Source organism: Oncorhynchus mykiss, unplaced genomic scaffold (assembly GCF_013265735.2).
Source record: "Oncorhynchus mykiss isolate Arlee unplaced genomic scaffold, USDA_OmykA_1.1 un_scaffold_195, whole genome shotgun sequence".
NCBI lineage: Eukaryota > Metazoa > Chordata > Actinopteri > Salmoniformes > Salmonidae > Oncorhynchus > Oncorhynchus mykiss.
In genome coordinates, this window is record NW_023493678.1 from 132,910 (window position 1) to 154,199 (window position 21,290).

The following is a 21,290-nucleotide window of genomic DNA, read 5'->3' on the forward strand; positions in this document are numbered from 1 at the left end:
TCAATGCCATACAACTCTCCTTCCGTGGCCTCCAATTGCTCTTAAATACAAGTAAAACTAAATGCATGCTCTTCAACCGATCGCTGCCTGCACCTGCCCGCCTGTCCAACATCACTACTCTGGACGGCTCTGACTTAGAATACGTGGACAACAACAAATACCTAGGTGTCTGGTTAGACTGTAAACTCTCCTTCCAGACCCACATCAAACATCTCCAATCCAAAGTTAAATCTAGAATTGGCTTCCTATTTCGCAACAAAGCATCCTTCACTCATGCTGCCAAACATACCCTTGTAAAACTGACCATCCTACCAATCCTCGACTTTGGCGATGTCAGTTACAAAATAGCCTCCAATACCCTACTCAACAAATTGGATGCAGTCTATCAAAGTGCAATCCGTTTTGTCACCAAAGCCCCATATACTACCCATCATTGCGACCTGTACGCTCTCATTGGCTGGCCCTCGCTTCATACTCGTCGCCAAACCCACTGGCTCCATGTCATCTACAAGACCCTGCTAGGTAAAGTCCCCCCTTATCTCAGCTCGCTGGTCACCATAGCATCACCCACTTGTAGCACGCGCTCCAGCAGGTATATCTCTCTGGTCACCCCCAAAACCAATTCTTTCTTTGGCCACCTCTCCTTCCAGTTCTCTGCTGCCAATGACTGGAACGAACTACAAAAATCTCTGAAACTGGAAACACTTATCTCCCTCACTAGCTTTAAGCACCAACTGTCAGAGCAGCTCACAGATTACTGCACCTGTACATAGCCCACCTATACTTTAGCCCAATCAACTACCTCTTTCCCTACTGTATTTATTTTATTTTATTTATTTATTTAGCTCCTTTGCACCCCATTATTTTTTACTTCTACTTTGCACATTCTTCCAATGCAAATCTACCATTCCAGTGTTTTACTTGCTATATTGTATTTACTTTGCCACCATGGCCTTTTTTTGCCTTTACCTCCCTTATCTCACCTTATTTGCTCACATCGTATATAGACTTGTTTAAACTGTATTATTGACTGTATGTTTGTTTTACTCCATGTGTAACTCTGCTGTCGTTGTATGTGTCGAACTGCTTTGCTTTATCTTGGCCAGGTCGCAATTGTAAATCAACTTGCCTACCTGGTTAAATAAAGGTGAAATAAAAAAATATAGAAAAAAAATGTAGAAAGCATCTCAGAGGGTTGATCTAGCTGCAGATAGCTAATTCTCATCTATGTGTTTTCCCCTTGCTGCTAATAAGCTCTTACCAATCTAACTAAATTAATAGAGAACATCTGGTTATCTGACAGTCTATGCAGCAACTATTGTATTAGAGTCAAGCTGTGGTTATTTTATTTATTTTCCTAGACAAGTCAGTTCAGAACAAATTCTTATTTACAATGACAGCTTAGGAACAGTGGGTTAACTACCTTGTTCAGGAGCATAACAACATATTTTTACATGGCCAGCTCAGGGATCTGACGCTAGCAACTTTTTGGTTACTGGCCCAATGCTCTAACCACAAGGCTACCTGACGCCTGAAGTCCTGCCAACTCAAAAGCTGAACAATAAATGTGTAACCAAGGGGGAACTAGTGCATTTCTCTGAGAAAATCTGCTTCAGTATTATCAATCTTCGAAAACATTTGAATTTCTTGTAAAATCATTGGCATTTATTTGATCAAATAGACTTTGAAAGGTTAGACATGCAGAAATTCCTCTTGTCAAAAGTCTTGCTGTTACAAAAGTAGTTCTTCATGCAGCGTAACAGGTTACAGGTTCTTCTTGGTGAAGCGCCTGAATGGCTTCATCATTGCTGAAAAGACCCTGACAATCAAGGATCGTTTTTTGACAGGCTGAGATATGGAGGGAGAAACCTCTCCAATTGGAGCTAGAAACACAAGAGAAATGGATGGGGTAAGAGAGAGAGAGAGAGAGAGAGAGAGAGAGAGAGAGATTCAGTATAGTAACGTTGAAAAATAACAAGTGCTATGAGTTTGATAGGCATTCCTATGTTTCTAACACACACCTAAACAAAACTACAAGCTATAGCAGAGCTCTAAAACATCCTTACCTATGCAATGTCCATCAGTAGAGGGAATCTCAGTCTGGTCCTGGACTGAATGGCAGTCCTTTTTGTTTCCTCTCTTGGAACGCTAACAAAGAAAGGTAAAGAAAATGGTACAGAGAATAAATAAATGGAACACTTCTGAATCCAAGGCAACAATTTAGTGGTGAATAAAAAATATTTATTTCATGTATTTGTCTTATCATAGCCACATCAATAACATCAGCACCTAACTGGAACAAAAAACATATGCTAACTCCCTGCTATACCTTGAAGTTGATCCTGAGTTTGGTCATTGAAAAGCAAAGGAAGCTCCTTCTTGCTTTCTGCTCAGCCCCCCTCTCCGTCTCAGCCTGGTCTGATGGGTTTGTTGCAGCAGAAGCTGGTCTTGACGCCTCCTTGCATCCCTGTACCAGCTGCTGGGTCAAGGACTTTACCAGGACTCTGTCAAATGCAGGGTCTTGGGAGGACATAGCAGCTTGCAGGGTGTTATAAGAGCCAAACTCCTCCATGAGGTTTTTATGTACACCTCTGAACACCCTTTGGATGTTCAGGTTCTGGGAATATGCCTGTGTCCTGGATAATCTAGATACAGCACAGAACTCAGACAGGACTTGTCTGATGAGTTGCTGAGATGTTTCTGTCAGATCTGCTGCCTGTTGGGAGGGTCCATCTAGGGCTGAGGGTCTGATCTCCGATAGCAACCTTATCACCAGTATGGTGACAAAACAGATGCCATCATCTTTGCTGGAGTCCATCAAGTACTGCAGTGGGAATGTAGTGGCACTGCTGATGTCCGGGATGATTAAGAGCTCCCTCAGATGGCCAGAGCTGCTGGGGATACACACCTCCTTCTCTTCAATGTCAATACCCTCTCCCTTTGGTACCAAAGAGGTTCCCTTGCTGGTGAAAGACGGAGTTGAGGATCGAAAAGAGACTTTAGCACTCGGTGGTCGGCTGCTGTCAGTCATTGGACTGTTACAATGCAGGGGTTCATCTGTGTGTGCCATCATCTTTGTCTTTAGGTCACTTGTAGAAATCTCTGGCATTTTAGAGTCCCTGGTGTCGATGCAGGAGCTCCTGACGATGGGGCAGGTCAGATCAAAAGGCACTTCGTCAGGGATGGGAGTGCCAGGGAGGTTGATCTCTAACTCACACTCTGACCTAGGACCCTTTGAAGAGCTGGACAAGGAACTACGACCATTTAAAGAAGTGGATAAAGATGAACAGGTTCGAGGGATGTCTTGGCAGACTTGTTCACTGTCATCCTCACTTTTCTCAATCTCCTTCAGCATAGTTCCTACCATATCATTGATCTGAAGGAGCTCCCTGGAATCCTTCATTCGCCCGAAGTTTGAGATTTCACTCTGGATAGCAACCAGGATTTCCCCAAGGGTCTCTTTGGAAGAAGCCATTTCTGTCCTTTCGGATCCGGATGGCTTCAGCCCTGTGAAGAAATCCTTAAGTGTGTTCTTCATACTGACGCAGATGTTCTTAGCTGTTGACCAAAGCTTCTCCTCTGATATTTTAACACTCAATTCAGTATCATCCAGTTGGGAGCCCCCGTGGGAGCACTGTGAAACTCTCCCACTTCTTTCCAGTAGCACAGTGTCAGTGGACTCATTTTTCTGGAAAATAGTCGCCATTCCTTTGACAAAGGTTTCCACTAATCCAGAGGCTGTATTCTCAGAGGACATGGAGGACATGGATTCTGAAAGGACATGGATCTCTGATGGTGAGCTAGATGATAAGCCAGCCTGCAGACTTTTCTGAAGACCAGTATGGCTGATCTGTGTGATAAAGGAATGACTGGATCTCATCAGCACTTTACTCACTGCCTCTTCTGCCTGAGTCTGAAAGTCATTGCTAGAGAGCTTCTTAATGCTCTGAATCAGACTAGTTGAGGACTCTGTGATTCTGACACTCTCTTCTGAGCTCAGTTGAGAATATTGAGTACTCACGCTCAAGTCTTCATTGGGTGAGGGTGACTGGGAAATAGTATAGTCATCAAGCTTTGATAGGACACCATCAACAAACCAACAAGCCTCTAGGGACTCATCAGATGAACTGACAACGGTTAAGGATTTATTCTCCACTTTTGATAACTCTGACTTGTAGATGGAAAAAACACTGCTAAGAACTTCTTGAGTACTGGTATCCAGATTGGAGAGACAGAGAGCTGGTATTGGTTGGCTCTCTCTGGGAACTCTACTGTGTTCGGTGCTGGGTAACTGGACCTCAACAGTTGAAACAGTTGCCTTTTCCAGGGTGTCTGAAGACTCCCGAAGAGAAGCATCCTTAGCCACACCTTCTTCTCGAGCGGCTAGAGTTAAAAGGTCCCTCAGCTTTGCTCGTATACGGCCATAGAGTGTGCCGGCTAGAGAGAAGGTTCTCTTCTGTGAAGACCCTGTTTTGTGGTCATTTACAGGAACTGGCCAATCAACTGCTTCACATGTGTCTTCAAATGATGCTATCGTCTCCATGCCTCCCACAAATGCCTTAACAATCACTGTGGCAGTGGAGGTTACAGATGTCAGGGCTGTGCAGCTGGTATTCGGCGGGGCTTCAGTAAGGCTAGGAGCAGCACTAGAAGGCCTAGAGGAAGGAACCATGCCAGAAGAGCTGCTGACTTTCCTTGTAAGGATGGTGCTCACCGCCTTCAGGGCTTTAGACTGAAAGTCGGGGCTAGAGAGGGTCTGAATCTTTCTGGCCACCACACTGGTAGAGGATCCAGTCTCTTTGAGAAAGTGAGTGGTCCCTTCCTTCCCAGATGGACACTCAACATCTAGGTCACATTGAAGATTGGTCAGAAATTTAGACCCCAAGATTGTCATCTTCTTGGCCAGATCCAATAGGATGTTGAAGTCCTGTGCCATTTTGTCCATTGTGCCGACAATGGCCTCCAGCACATCATCGGTCACAGGGTCCATGAGGGGCTCGATAAACCCTACCCACTCTGGCTCAGATGTTTGGCTCTGTAGCTCGGCCAGGATCTGAACCGAGGCTACCCGAATGACCTCCTTGCCTGCTGCTATGTCCTGACTGTCCATAGGGGGGCAACTCCCCGGGCTGGCCTGAATGGCCACTGAGAGGCCAGAGTTAAGCTGGTGTACCACCTCCCCCACGATAGCACAGCTCAACTCGGAGGAGCTGGAGGAGGTGGGGTTGGAGTGACCCTCAACCAGGGATATCAGAAGGCTCTCTTCCGTTACCCCAAAAAGAGCCTTCAGAGGCTCCTCCATGAGGGGAGCCTCTCTAGTTGCAGGCAAGCTCTGCAATGAGGTCTGGGACCTTGAAGATAAACACACAATCACCACTTAAGCCATGCAAATGTAACCAACTGTATCTAATCTGGGTCATTAGTGAGCCTGAAAACCAAATTAGAGCAATGATGGATTACTTCTCATACCACCTTAGTTCTAGAAGCCTAAAAGCAAATTGACACTATTTTTTGCCTGATTTTTATGTTTGTACGACATCAGAATATGATTATTTCTGAAAGGCATGTACCTGATCTATTTATTCATAGATGACTTCATGGCTTACCCAGTTAAAAATGACTTTCACCTGGACCCACCCCCCCAGTGGCAACATTTCTGACCAGAACTTAAAACTACAAGGTGTGAATTCCAAGTTAATAATTTATGATAAGTATGGATCAGGTCTTGCAATTATTATGTTGAAATATTGCTGTGAACATACCTCTTAGGCGAACAGCATGGTGATGAGGTCCTGCGAGTGGATTTTTGGCGGCATCCTGCACTGCCATTCCTCCTCCTCTCCTTAGTCCAGTAGTTCATCTCACTGATCAGCAGCCTTTTCTCTCTCTCATCCAGACCGCCTAAGGAATCCTCAGACCCTGTCAGAGAGCACTGGGATTCTGGGGAGGTTGCCCCACTCCTCAGGTTCACCCCCATGATACGAGCTAGCGCTGGTAGGAGAATGCGGAGGGCTGTCTGGGTCACGACTTTAACAATCTTCAGACACAGCATTGAGAGCTGCTCGAATGTGAGCTATGGCCAACAAACAGAGTAATGTTTTTGTCAATCAAGCAATTCCATGACACCATTCCCTATATAGCGCACAACTTTTGACCAGAACCTTATGTGGAGAGACTTACATTATTTTTCATGCCCTGCTGAATCACTCTCCATTGGCTAGAGAAAAGAAAAGGAAGGAAACATATTTTACCTGCACACTGGTGTTGAGTTAGTGGAGTCACTAGATAGCCATGTCAGGGAAAATAAACGTGTATTTATTTAAGCAATTAGCAAGTCCATGAGATATTTTGTTCTTGATTTACAGGAAGAGTTAGGTGTGTGGTTACAGTGATGTTAGGGTTAGGTGTAGTGTTTGAAATCCCATTTGTGGTTAGAAGGTGCACTATGACAATAAATTCAGAGTTGTTGTATGTGAGGTTGGAAAAAGACATGGGACTTGCTCATCAGTTAGACTCCTCAGGAAGGAGAGGAGGATTGGGGCACAGCATGTCCCAATCTTGAGAGAAGGCATTAGAGTCCTCTGAGCCTCCTTCTCCAGCTGCTCAATGATAGATCCCCTTTCCCGGAAACCACACCCGGGTGTCTGAGAAGACTCTGGGAAACCGCAAAGAGAAATCTAAAGTTGAATCTGAACTTGATCCCTAATTTCCTTCACCTTTAGGGATTTGATTGCACTGGACAGGTAAAAGCACATCTCTCTGCGGGCCTCCACTATATTGCTTTCACCTATATAGATACTATCTACTCAGATCGGTGCTGATGAATTTGAACACGACCTGCACCCAACATGAAGTAATCTCGGACCTGCACCAATGCTGCTGTCCTCCTCCACGGAAGTCTTCTTGGCACCGCCACTGGACTTACGTTTAGCCTACATGACAACAGATTATAGGTCTAATAGCAGATCTAAGGTCAGTGTAGCATCTCCTCCTAATGCTTTAAGGCTAGGATTTAGTGATAGTAAACTAATCCTATATCTGTGCCTAAGTAGGCAGAGCATGTGTAAAGGACAGCATATTTCTTACCTTGCCTCCTGTCCTGTCTTTGCTGGTCTCATGTGTCTCCACAACCTTATTTTGGTCATCCGGGGGATCCTCCCATTTCACGCTCTGGTGGATAAATAAGAGGTCAATATCAGTCCTAGGTTGTTACTTTATGAAACAACTTATTCACTCCTATTTCAAACAAAACGGCAATAGTGGTCAGATTTCAGGCCATGGATCAAACTATTGTTAGTAATTTCTCCTCTAAACTCAAAATAGGCAAATGAACCATACCTTGCTGTCATCTGACATGATGAGTAGCTTATTGTTGTAGGCTGTTTAGAGGAAATACTAATACCTCCTTTGAAAAAACGTCAGTGAACCATCGGCAGACAACTGAAGTGAATATGAACGTCCTTGAATTATGCCAAAGCATTGTTGAATACTCGATTCCGATTGGCTGAAGCCAGAGCATTCTTCAAAGATGTCATACACACATGATGTCACAATTAGGCCTAAGTCTAATGTCTATATGAATTGTCAATTTCATTAGAAAACAAATCAAAGCTTGTCAAAGTTCTGCCAAACGAAAATATGTCTAAGTGCACGTTTTTGCGTTTAATTTATGGTTTATCATGCATCGTCATTCATCACCATATACAAAAACGTAACTCGCTGCCATCCATTAGCTATAATTCTGAGGTTGTAAAGCTGCAAAACTAGGACGTGCAATAAATTATAACCACTTGCAGAATAATTTCAAATCAGACGTTCAAGGGGGCTTTAACTATTTCAGCACTGTGGAGCTGTCCGCTGCATAGAGCTGACACGTTTCTTGGCGTCAGGGGACAGTGCCATGGTGCTGAAATGGAGCAGGGCTCAGTTCTATGGATATCTCATGCGGATTTTCCTGCTAGCCTATGTATAACGATACTATAATTACATTATTTTCATCCATCCGTCAACACAAATGGCATGTCAACGTTCCCCAAATAATAATGCAATGAAGCCAAGCCGAGATGTATGGTTCTTCATCCAGAGGACGAAGCACCACTGTATCATCTAAAACCTTCAGAGAGATCCCTTAAAACTGTAGTATAAATTCTCCACGGCTGTTATGGTAGCTAGGTTAATTTAGCGAGACATGGACAAATCCAACACATTGCGTTTCAACTGAGTCCTGCTTAGAGGTGACTGACCGTCATGTTGCTAGTTGTAATGACGCTTTTAAAACAAGAATAGTTATTTGTAATTGCTCTGGGAGCTAATTATTGCAGAGCCCAGCTACACATCCTGCTCGCTGGGCTCATTATGGACAGCCAATGAGCAGTTCAGGTGAAAAAGTCAGCCAGATCTGATCCCTATAACATACATGATACTAGGATCCTGTAGCAACCTGCCGGCCTGCACAATCCTCCATGGCACGAATGCTACACGCGCAATATGGTATGCTAACATCCCACAACAATTCCCCAATTGGAATTACTTGCCTAAACTTCCAATCATACTTATTTTCTAATATCAACCATAGTTTCTGCACTTAAGGCAGACTTGCCATTAGAACAAGATGGAATTAGGACAACTGTAAAGCTCATTAAACGTAGGCTAAAATGAACCTTACCTGGCTGTCGTCAGCCATTATGTGTAGCCCGTTAATTAAGGCTCTGAGCCTCTGAAACTGCAGCTGTTCTGATAGGCTACTGTAGCTGTTCAGTAACTGTTAAACTAGTCTAATCGTATCCGTTGGAAACTGGTCAGTGAACCGTCCTCAAACACAATGAACTGATGTCAATATGGACATGAACCTTCACATAAAGATATCAAATACATGACGTCAGATATATCGACAGTCCAGCAGGCATCAGCTTTGTAGCCAAGTGATAATAGTGTCCAGAAGGCAGCAGTAGATGGAACAGGGAAGGCGCCATTACGCTAGCACGCGGGCTACACGGCGTTTAAAGTTAGTAGCCCTCCGACGGAGGCCGGTTGAAGGCACAGCGGATGGAGTATTCGTCGGTAGACCAGTCGTGGTGGTGCGGCGGGGGGCCTTGTCGACAGAGAATCCAAGCCAGATGGCGAAAGAGGTATTGTAGAATTTAGAATGCTAGCAGGGAGATGCGCCTGGCTCACGGCTAACTGGTGCTACCTTCTTGGCAGTGGCGTTATCCACTATAGATCCACTATAGCCAATCGGTAGCAGCGATGAACCGGTGCCAAGGTCCAGAGTTTGCAGCAAGGATCAGGTGGAGTATTGGGCTCTAGCCGTGTATGAGTGGGGTTCGGGAGAACAGCTGAGTAGGCCGGGAGGTGGGCCTCAGGGATAGCTTCGGTACTGGATGCCACGATGAGTGCAAGCTAGCTGTGAGCTAGTTAGCTGCAAGTTGTGATCTAGCTGTGAAGATCAGAAGTAGAGGTCCAGGGATTACGGCAGGAATCCGGCGTTGTTGTGGAGAGACAGTCCGATACTAGTAGACTGGCGAGTATTATCCAGGCTAAGAACAGGGCTGGTATCTGTGCAGAAGGTAAAAGCCGCTAGCATTGGCTAACTATGACTAAATAGCTTTTAGCTAATTAGCTAGTTAGCTTCTGGAGGTTCTTGAATGTGTTCTAAAATTTTAAAAAAATAATAATAATAGCGATACCGTATCACATTGGGTGAAGCAGGGTACCGGAACAAAGAGTGTTACCTCTTTACTATTAAAGTGTATTGCTCTCTGTTTATGACTGATAATAGGACGTAACACAGGGATGAGGAGAAAACAATCATTTGGATCCTACACAACACGTTGTTGTACCTAAATAATTCCACAAGAGGGCGACATATAAACATTTCTTAAAACCAATTAACCTCTACTGCCTTCAGTCCATGACGTCCCCGATTAACTAAAAGTCTGCGTCTGCAAAAATGCTCTTTTATCATAACTCGACATGAAAGTAGCAAAGCCAAAACAGTCAATGACATGCTTTTCGGGATATACAATTCGCTATGGTGGAAGAAAACGTAAGTGAAATATAGGGGAAGGTAGAACATGTTTTACAGTAAGTTTAAAGTTGTTATCACCAATTTAGCTCTGATAGGCCTTCTGCAATCCAAGCTTTTGGGATCGTACTCAAGGCTACTTGGTTTAGGCCTGGCTATAGCCTAGGGATACAGTCCAATAATATCTCCCTTCTCCTGAAGTGTACACTCGTTCGCTTCTTCCTACAAATCTAAAATCATTGGATTGGTGGAGGCATGGGCTAGAGAGGAATATGCTACCAAATAGCACCTTATTCACTAATGTAGGCCTACTTTTAAGGAATGCACTATAAGGAATAGATCAATCAACTGGCTCACTAAATGGGGTACCGAAATAAATCCAAAAGAGGTCGACACGAAATTAGACTAGGTTTATTTCTGTTTTGACCTGCTGAGTCGCAGTGCTTAGTGAACAGATTTTGGGCCTAGCTGTATCGAAAACGGTTGATGGGGAAAGTGTGTAATCTGATCAATATATTTCCCCCCAATATTAATGAGAGAATGGGAATGTGCATAAAGGTCTAACATTCCATGACGTGGTATGAAGTTCTTAATTCGTCAGTGGCTGCAATATTGTCCTCAGTAAACTCAACATGAGTGAAAACAACACAGACAAGGACAAGTTTTTCGAGATATAAAAAATACTGTATGCTATTATGGATGAAGAAAAGGTAGGTTAAATGACACTAAATATTTGGGAATGTAACTAAGGAAAACGTCATTTAAGATAACATAGTCTATTGCAAAACAAATGTCTAATTCTCTCTATTAAGTCAATCACCAGTTTAGCTCTGCTATGGCTGTAGCTCTATGATGTCCTTTGCAAGAATCTAATCTGACATTGACATGAAATTCCTATGTCCTTCAGGTAGTACAGAGAGATGTTGATGATCCCCAGAGGGAGGGGAGGGAGGTTGTTGAGGAAGAACCAGTGGCCCAGCTCAAGAAGGAGCCCAAGAAGACAGGAAAGGTAAAATGTCAGGAGTGACAGGGCAACTACTAGACTAGTAACACTCAATTGTCACAATAGCTGCATTGACCTGGATAGTTTTATTCAATAGTCCTATTGTAGCAATTTTATCAAAGTATTGTATTAAGAGAAAAGCGTCTGACTTATCCTGAATTGTCCTATATGGTAATAACATATTTAGGATTGTGGAATAAACACCCGGACAGAGGATCTGTTATTGAGCTCTTGGAGAAGAATGCTCTTAAGGCTGCATTCGGCCCAGGCAACAAAGATGAGATGGAGGACTGCTACCCAATCCTCATCTCATTCATGCGCAATCTTACTGATAGTATGTTAGAACCATGTTTTGCTCTAGCCTCACATATTTTGTGCAGAAGGAAATAAAAAGTAAGTAAAACACATTTCTTTTTTCTTTTCTAGGCAATGGCAAGTGATCTATAAAGGATTTTAAAAAACCTGTACGTTTCTCCATCAGCCTTTGACCTTTGATTTGGGAATGTTGTGTTGAATCAAGAGAGAGGAATTAACCATAGTTCTATTCTGCTATTACGTTCATTAATCTGTCATACTTCATCCAACTTTGAATTCAGTCACAGATAAGGAAAACGATGTTGGTGAAATGCATTCTGTTCAATCTAGAATACTTTACATCAGTTTCATTGCCAAACCTGCTGTGTTCTGTTTTTGTTTGTGCAATGCAGATGACAAAGGAACAGCTTGCAAAATTGTGCAAGACCATTGTCAACTTCATTGCACAGACCACCCTGCAGATCCTGCTGCCGGCCCTGGCCCGCATTCTATGGGTGACGGGCTTTTATGACAACGCTGACACACTCGAGGGGTGGATCCTTCACTGCCTTTGAGCAGAAAAGACTGGAGCTCATCCAGGAAGTTAAATATTTGGCGAAGTAACTGTGGCGGCAGGGTTCTCCGACCAAGGTCTAGCACACCCTCTTCCAAGAGGTACTGTATGTTCCCCATAATGTGTGTGTGTGTGCAGTTAATCCTAACCCTCAAACTGATGAACAATAATTTCCCCATTTCAATATTTTCCAGCTTTCTAACAGGTGTGTTTTGCAATATCTAATGCACACATATAAATTACATTTAGAATACTCAATTATAATGCTTGTTAGATTTGTTAGCACTAAGATATCGATTTTCCAACTTCAGACAGCAATTAACATGCTTTGCTTGTTCATTTTAAAGTTCCCAGACCTCACTGAAAGTCCACCTGGGAATGCCAGAGGACAGTATCATCAGCAGTGTCCAGGAGCAACTGTCAAAATCTGACCAAATGGTGGCTGCAGGACAGCTTTCACAAATAGATAAAGTGGTTGGAACTATGCTGGAGAACATTGAGAAGATAAGCAGCGAATGTGGCGAGGAATTGGTCTATCAAGAGTCACTGCGGTCTTCCTCCTCGTTGTCATTCTCAACTGCCAAATCACAGAAGACAGAGTGGGAATTTGCACTCCCATTCCTTCTGAGTTACCCGAGAGTACTGCTCAGCCCATTGTAAGATGCTCAGTCATTGACATGAGCGAATCTACTAAGCCAAAAACAATGGTGTGTGATGCCAGAACAAGCATGTTTGCCATAGCCGATACCATCATGAAGAAGGTATATCCAGAGGCAGAAGGGCAGGTTACATCTCACCCTGATCTAACAGATCCAATAGCTAGACTGGAGGAGCTCATATCTCAGGGTAGGATTGGTGCTCTCTCCCGTGATCTCAGTCACCAAGTCAACCGCATAATTTCCGATAGCAACTTGACCCCTCTGGGACTGACAGTGGCGGCTGGAAAGAGTGCATCTGATACCATCCTTTCGAAGCTGAAGAGGAATGACAAGGTGGGGAAGCCCACAACTTACGAGCTGGTTCAGCTGTTTGTAGAGGAGTCTGTTAAGTGCCTCCTGCTTCCTAGTTTTGTGCCCTATTCAACTTCAATGAGTTTGGCTCAGGGGGCCAAGGTGTTGGCTAGAGTGTCTGAAGATAGAATTTCATGCTCTTCTTCTTCTTCATCAGTATTTAGTGACAGTCAGTCTCTTTACCAAAGTTATGGTAAGCCAGGTCATGTACTCTGTGGATTCTGATGCAGAAAGTAGAGGATCCTCTCCAACTGAATCTCTCCAAACATCTGAACCCACTATATCTGATGTAGGCAATCTATTGAGTGGCAAGTCCTCCCCTCGGCTGTCTCCTTCTGGCACCATTATGGCAACAAGCGAGACCTCCAATGCAGCACAAATCTTGAAGGCCAACATTGATGGAGAGGAAGTGGATACCACCAGTCATTCTGGTGTAGCTCAAAACATTGTCAGGGACGATATGTCAACCAGCCCAGACATGGTCAAAGATGTCACACTTCCAACCCCATCCTCTGATAACTTGGGCAGTGATGATGACGTCACCTGCCTCATCAGCATGTTAGTAATGAGAATTCTAACAGAAATCCAAACCCCAGCAGAAGATTACCCAGTTGACGTCACACGCAAGTCACAAGACCTGATCCCTAAAGTTATGGAGGTCTTCTGTGCATGGTCAGGCTGCTCTGAGACACAAGCCTATCCAGAGAACTTGAGGATTCATAAAGTCTACAGAGTCGTCTATAAAAATCTGTTGGAGGAGTTTGGCTCGGAGAAAATCCTCCAACAGGCCGTGTCGACTCAGGACTCTTCATTTGATAGGATTCTTGTCAAGTCTTTGAGTGAAGCGCTTCTCCACAGATGTAATGAGGCAGTGAGGGCAGCCTCAAGAACATCAGTCAAAACCACCGGGCCTAAGGCTCTTCCACTGGCTGAGGATGTGAGGGCTAGCAGCGGGAAACTATCTTTTCTACAAAGGCTGGTCAGGCTGACAAGCAACTTAAAGGTACAGCGAACGTATTTAAATGAACAGTTGTGGGAGATAATGTGAGTAAACAATGCTATTCAGTGTAAAAATATAAAACCATCCGTTCATTCCAAAACCAATCATAAATGTTGTTGTGCTGGTGTGGTAGGTGTGATTGTTATCATCATGAGGTTGGTCAGCTGTGACATTTTTTAAAACATGTTTTTCTCTTTAAATACTTAGCTATTCAAGAAGGGGAACAAGAAGGATTCCCACCTCTCTGAATCAGAACAAGTACGGACCACTGCTGAATATGGCATGCGTAAGTTCACACAACAGGACAACAGTCTGTTTGAGATATTGGTGTACAAAGAAATGCCATTTCAAAATAACCTTACAAAGGTTATATACGCAATCATTAGTCATCTCTTATGTAAAAGTAATTATATTCTCCAAAACTCAAGCTGTTGGTTCTCATTTATCAGTGTCAGTTATGTTGAGTTGTAACATACATTACATCATTTCTAAATTAAAGTGCATGTCAACTCTCTCTCTCTTCTGTAGTGCCCAGCATAGTGCCACATGCTGCTATGTCTGCACTGCCAAAGGATCTCCCCGCCAGCTCCCAACAGGAGACGCCTCACAAACGTCCACTTCTCGTCAGGATGTTTTCTGCCATCTCCAAAGGCCTGTTCAAGCCCTTCAAACAGTCCTTAAAGACCAAGTAACTTCAGACAATTTATTAAACGTCATTCATTGCAATTAAATTGGCCTTTGTCTTCTTATGTGCTCCCGTTAACAGACCAGATTACAACACTGGTCTTTTAAATGTTAGCAGGGATAGCAACATTGACTATAGTGGTGTGTGTATAGCCCTTCTACACAGTCTGACTCTTCTGACACTGCGTGACATGCCCTCTGATCCAGTGATCTAGGATATTCTGAGTGGCTTTAGGCCTGAATCTCTGCCCTCTGGCCCAAATAAATGTTTTCTCTTCTGATATATCTGCCACTGTCAGCAGCCAGCAGGGGAAAACAGACAACGCTGTTGAGAGCTTTCTTTTCTCCCTCATGACTAAAACACTGAGAAAGGCTTTTATCTATTGCAGCATATTCCATCTTTTGATTTAACCTATTATACGGTAGAAGTACCCATTATTTCCCAACGGTTATATCACAGGAAATGTGTTATAAAAAGTAAACTTACAGTGCATCCGGAAAGTATTCAGACCACTTGACTTTTTCCACATTGTTACGTTACAGCCTTATTCTAAAATTGATACAATTATTTTTTCCTCTCATTAAGCTACACAAAACACCTCATGACAAAGCGAAAAGTGTAGAACATTTTAGCAAATTTATTAAGAATAAAAACAGAATTACCTTATTTAAATAATTATTGAGAACCTTTGCTATGAGACTCGAAATTGATCTCAGGTGCATCCTGTTTCCATTGATCATCCTTGAGATGTTTCTACAACTTGTTTGGAGTCCTGTGGTAAATTCAATTGATTGGACATGATTTGGAAAGAAACACAGACCTGGGGGAAGGGTATGAGAAACAATATTCTCTGATCTGATGATACCGAGATTGAACTCTTTGGCCTGAATCAGGATCCTGGGAAAGGAGGAGCAAAGTACAGAGATCCTTGATGAAAACCTGTTCCAGAGGTTCACCTTCCAACAGGACAACGACCCTAAGCACACAGCCAAGACAATGCAGGAGTGGATTTGGGACAAGTCTCTGAATGTCCATGAATGGCCCAGCCAGAGTCCGGACCTGAACCCAATCGAACATCTCTGGAGAGACCTGAAAAAACTGCAGCGACTCTCCCCATCCAATCCGACAGAACATGAGAGGATCTGCAGAGAAAAATGGGAGAAACTCCCCAAATACAGGTGTACCAAGCTTGTAGCGTTATACCCAAGAAGACTCGAGGCTGTAATCGCTGCCAAAGGTGCTTCAACAAAGTACTGAGTAAAGGGTCTGAATATTTGTAAATGTGATCAGTATTTTATTTTTAGTACATAGATTTTTGATTTAAAAAATCAGTTTTTAATTTCTTATTATGGGTTATTATCTGTAGAAGGGGGGGACGATTTAATCCATTTTAGAATAAGGCTGTAACATAACAATGTGGAAAAGGTCAAGGGGTCTGAATACTTTCTGAATGCACTTTATGTAATGAAAATATCAGCTGGTTGCCACTAGATAGCTAGGTTATCCAGTGCAGTGGTAATACTGCCTGCCTTGGGAGATAACGTAGGATGCGTGCTTATCCGGGTGCCAGAGACACAATCACAAGCTTTCTTCAGAATACATAGCTCGATCTTACAACATAAAGATATGATTATCACTACATAGGTTTTTTTAACAAGAAGGGTGTTTTCTATATCTACCAACTATGAAATTACAGACATCATAAACGGTAAGCATGAGAATAATATCATCAAGGCGGACAGGGACAATGTATGAATACACAAAACATTATTCAAATGGACATTCCCCAAATGAGCTATGCACCAGCCCATAGCCACAGGATATCTATGGAGTAACATTAATATATTCATCAATTTAAAAAAAGGCATGAATATTGTTTTTCTGCTTTTCTGATCTTAAATCTCCCCCTGGATGTTGGTCCAGGTTTCCTCCAGGGGAGACCTTCTGAAACAGTCGCGAAGGAAACAGCCGACAGTTACAGTACTGTGTTGAAGATAGATGATGACACTCTTAAAATACAGGTCATTCCTTTACATGGAGCAGTTCCTTAAACCAGATTAGATTCAACACAGCCACCTCAAACTGGACTCCACCACTCCTTCATAACGCTGGATCTCTTCATAATGCTGCTCCTCAGTCACTGAGTGCATTTACACTGATGAGATGTCCTGCTTAGCCTAGCTGAAAGGGGAGTTCTAACTAGTCCTGTGGGCACCTAGCTGCTGCCCCCGCTGGGCTTGGACTGGGTCTTGCCCCTCATGGCCCCTCCGCGAGCCTGGCCCTTGGCTGGCTGCTGCTGTACTGGGGACTCTGCTGCAGCGGAAACTGGGGCCTGTTGGGCCGGGCTGTGAGGAGGGGGGGTCTGTATCTGAAACGAGGCAGCTGCAGTCACCACCTGCTGCTGGAGGAGCCTCTGCTGAACTACCTGGGCTGGGCTGTGCCTGCTGGAATCATCTGGATCTGGGGATGTAGTCTGGGTCAGGGCAACCGTCAGGGGCTGGATCTGTTACGAGACAGGAAGAGGGTCACATTAAATCAACTATGACAGACAAAATGAGAAATTGTAGGATTTTTAATGAATTTATTTGAAATTATGGTGAAAAATAAGTATTTGGTCAATAACAAAAGTGTATCTCAATACTTTTGCAATGACAGAGGTCAAACGTTTTCTGTAAGTCTTCACAAGGTTTTCACACACTGTTGCTGGTATTTTGGCCCATTCCTCCATGCAGATCTCCTCTAGAGCAGTGATGTTTTGGGGCTGTTGCTGGGCAACACAGACTTTCAACTCCCTCCAAAGATTTTCTATGGGGTTGAGATCTGGAGACTGGCTAGGCCACTCCAGGACCTTGAAATGCTTCTTACGAAGCCACTCCTTTGTTGCCCGGGCGGTTTGTTTGGGATCATTGTCATACTGAAAGACCCAGCCACGTTTCATCTTCAATGCCCTTGCTGATGGTAGGTTTTGTTACTTTGGTCCCAGCTCTCTGCAGGTCATTCACTAGGTCCCCCCGTGATCATTTTGACCCCACGGGGTGAGATCTTGCATGGAGCCCCAGATCAGTGGTTTTGTATGCCTTCCATTTCCTAATATTTGCTCCCACAGTTGATTTCTTCAAACCAAGCTGCTTACCTATTGCAGATTCAGTCTTCCCAGCCTGGTGCAGGTCTACAATTTTGTTTCTGGTGTCCTTTGACAGCTCTTTGGTCTTGGCCATAGTGGAGTTTGGAGTGTGACTGTTTGAGGTTGTGAACAGGTGTCTTTTATACTGATAACAAGTTCAAACAGGTGCCATTAATACAGGTAACGAGTGGAGGACAGAGGAGCCTCTTAAAGAAGAAGTTGCAAGTCTGTGAGAGCCAGAAATCTTGCTTGTTTGTAGGTGACCAAATACTTATTTTCTACCATAATTTGCAAATAAATTCATTAAAAATCCTACAATGTGATTTTCTGGATTTTCTTTTCTCATTTTGTCTGTCATAGTTGAAGTGTACCTATGATTTAAATTACAGGCCTCTCTCATCTTTTTAAGTGGGAGAACGTGCACAATTGGTGGCTGACTAAATACTTTTTTGCCCCACTGTATGTATGTATGTATGTATGTATGTATGTATGTATGTATGTATGTACACTGCTCAAAAAAAGAAAGGGAACACTAAAATAACACATCCTAGATCTGAATGAATGAAATATTCTTATTAAATACTTTTTTCTTTACATAGGTGAATGTGCTGACAACAAAATCACACAAAAATTATCAATGGAAATCAAATGTATCAACCCATGGAGGTCTGGATTTGGAGTTACACTCAAAATTAAAGTGGAAAACCACACTACAGGCTGATCCAACTTTGATGTAATGTCCTTAAAACAAGTCAAAATGAGGCTCAGTAGTGTGTGTGGCCTCCACGTGCCTGTATGACCTCCCTACAACGCCTGGGCATGCTCCTGATGAGGTGGCGGATGGTCTCCTGAGGGATCTCCTCCCAGACCTGGACTAAAGCATCTGCCAACTCCTGGACAGTCTGTGGTGCAACGTGGCGTTGGTGGATGGAGCGAGACATGATGTCCCAGATGTGCTCAATTGGATTCAGGTCTGGGGAACGGGCGGGCCACTCTGAAACACTCCAGCCACATGAGGTCTAGCATTGTCTTGCATTAGGAGGAACCCAGGGCCAACCGCACCAGCATATGGTCTCACAAGGGGTCTGAGGATCTCATCTCGGTACCTAATGGCAGTCAAGCTACCTCTGGTGAGCACATGGAGGGCTGTGCGCCCCCCCCAAAGAAATGCCACCCCACACCATGACTGACCCATCGCCAAACCAGTCATGCTGGAGGATGTTGCAGGCAGCAGAACGTTCTCCACGGCGTCTCCAGACTCTGTCACATCTGTCACGTGCTCAGTGTGAACCTGCTTTCATCTGTGAAGAGCACAGGGCACCAGTGGCGAATTTGCCAATCTTGGTGTTCTCTGGCAAATGCCAAACGTCCTGCACGGTGTTGGGCTGTAAGCACAACCCCCACCTGTGGACATCGAGCCCTCATACCACCCTCATGGAGTCTGTTTCTGACCGTTTGAGCAGACACATGCACATTTGTGGCCTGCTGGAGGTCATTTTGCAGGGCTCTGGCAGTGCTCCTCCTTGCACAAAGGCGGTGGTAGCGGTCCTGCTGCTGGGTTGTTGCCCTCCTACGGCCTCCTCCACGTCTCCTGATGTACTGGCCTGTCTCCTTGTAGCGCATCCATGCTCTGGACACTACGCTGACAGACACAGCAAACCTTCTTGCCACAGCTCGCATTGATTTTTCCATCCTGGATGAGCTGCACTACCTGAGCCACTTGTGTGGGTTGTAGACTCCGTCTCATGCTACCACTAGAGTGAAAGCACCGCCAGCATTCAAAAGTGACCAAAACATCAGCCAGGAAGCATAGGAACTGAGAAGGGGTCTGTGGTCCCCACCTGCAGAACCACTCCTTTATTGGGGGTGTCTTGCTAATTGCCTATCATTTCCACCTGTTGTCTATTCCATTTGTACAACAGCATGTGAAATGTATTGTCAATCAGTGTTGCTTCCTAAGTGGACAGTTTGATTTCACAGAAGTGTGATTGACTTGGAGTTACATTGTGTTGTTTAAGTGTTCCCTTTATTTTTTTGAGCAGTGTATGTGTGTGTGTGTGTGTGTGTGTGTGTGTGTGTGTGTGTGTGTGTATGTATGTCCTCTCACTGTCAACTGCAATTATTTTCAGCAAACGTAATACGTGTAAATATTTGTACGAACATAAGATTCAAAAACTGAGACAAACTGAATAAGTTCCACAGATATGTGACGAACAGAAATTGAATATTGTGTCCCTGAACGAAAGGGGAAGGGCAAAATCAAAAGTAACAGTCAGTATCTGGTTTGGCCTCCAGCAGCATTAAGTACTGCAGTGCATCTCCTCCTCATGGACTGCACCAGACTTGCCAGTTATTCCTGTGAGATGTTACCCCACTCTTCCATCAAGGCACCTGCAAGATCCCAGACATTTCTAGGGGGGAATGGCCCTGTCCTCTCCATCCGATCTAACAGGTCCTAGACATGCTCAATGGGATTGAGATCCGGGCTCTTTGCTGGCCATGGCAAAACACTGACATTCCTGTCTTGTAGGAAATCAGCCATACTGCTCGTTCTGTGCGTTGTTGCATTGTCATGCTGCAGGGTCATGTCAAGATGAGCCTGTAGGAAGGGTACCACATGAGGGAGGATGATGTCTTCCCTGTAACGCACAGCATTGAGATTGCCTGCAATGACATCAAGCTCAGTCCGATGATGCTGTGACACATCGCCCCAGCCCATGACGGACCCTCCAACTCCAAATCGATCCCGCTGCAGAGTACAGGCCTCTGTAACGCTCATTCTTTCAACGATAAACGCAAATCCGACCATCACCCCTGGTGAAACAAAACCGCGAATCGTCAGTGAAGAACACTTTTTGCCAGTCCTGTCTGGTCCAGCGACGGTGGGTTTGTGCCCATAGGTGACGTTGTTGCCGGTGATGTCTGGTGAGGACCTGCCTTACAACAGGCCTACAAGCCCCCAGTCCAGCCTCTCTCAGCCTATTATTCAGTCTATTCAGTCTGAGCACTGATGGAGGGATTGTGCTTTCCTGGTGTAACTCGGGCAGTTGTTGTTGCCATCCTGTACCTGTCCCGCAGGTGTGATGTTCGCATGTACCGATGCGGGTGTTGTTACACGTGGTCTGTGCAGGTGTTACACGTGGTCTGCCACTGCGAGGACCATCAGCTGTCCGTCCTGTCTCCCTGTAGCGCTGTCTTCGGCGTCTCACACTACGAACATTGCAATTTATTGCCCTGGCCACATCTTCAGTCCTCATGCCTACATGCAGCATGCCTAAGGCATGTTCACGCAGATGAGCAGGAACCCTGGACATCTTTCTTTTGGTGATTTTCAGAGTCAGTAGAAAGGCCTCTTTAGTGTCCTAAGTTTTCATAACTGTGACCTGAATTGCCTACCATCTGTAAGCTGTTAGTGTTCTACAGGTGCATGTTCATTGTTTGGCGCCCCGGATAAACCTCCAGTAGCCGGATGGACAGGTCCACCAGCTGGTCGAAGGTGAGGATGGTGTCTCTGCAGACCAGCTCCCGATGGAGGTCCTTACGTAGACTACAGCGGTAATGGTCGATCAGGGCCCT

The 21,290-nt window shown here is 44.4% G+C and overlaps 1 protein-coding gene across 2 annotated transcripts; it reads left to right on the forward strand.

Moving 5' to 3' along the window:
• The first annotated feature begins 10,944 nt into the window (after window positions 1-10,944).
• On the forward strand, window positions 10,945-14,630 carry LOC118947733. 2 transcript variants are annotated; one of them, XM_036972852.1, is made up of 6 exons: window positions 10,945-11,033; window positions 11,454-11,491; window positions 11,735-11,996; window positions 12,243-13,908; window positions 14,113-14,191; window positions 14,434-14,630. In XM_036972852.1, the coding sequence occupies exons 4-6, from the start codon at window positions 13,096-13,098 to the stop codon at window positions 14,595-14,597; spliced, it is 1,056 nt and encodes a 351-aa protein (XP_036828747.1). In that variant the 5' UTR covers window positions 10,945-11,033; window positions 11,454-11,491; window positions 11,735-11,996; window positions 12,243-13,095; the 3' UTR covers window positions 14,598-14,630. The 2 variants fall into 2 exon arrangements, with proteins under 2 accessions (XP_036828747.1, XP_036828746.1); XM_036972851.1 differs by lacking the exon at window positions 11,454-11,491 and having other exon boundaries at window positions 10,949-11,033; window positions 11,735-13,908.
• Window positions 14,631-21,290: the final 6,660 nt, after the last annotated feature.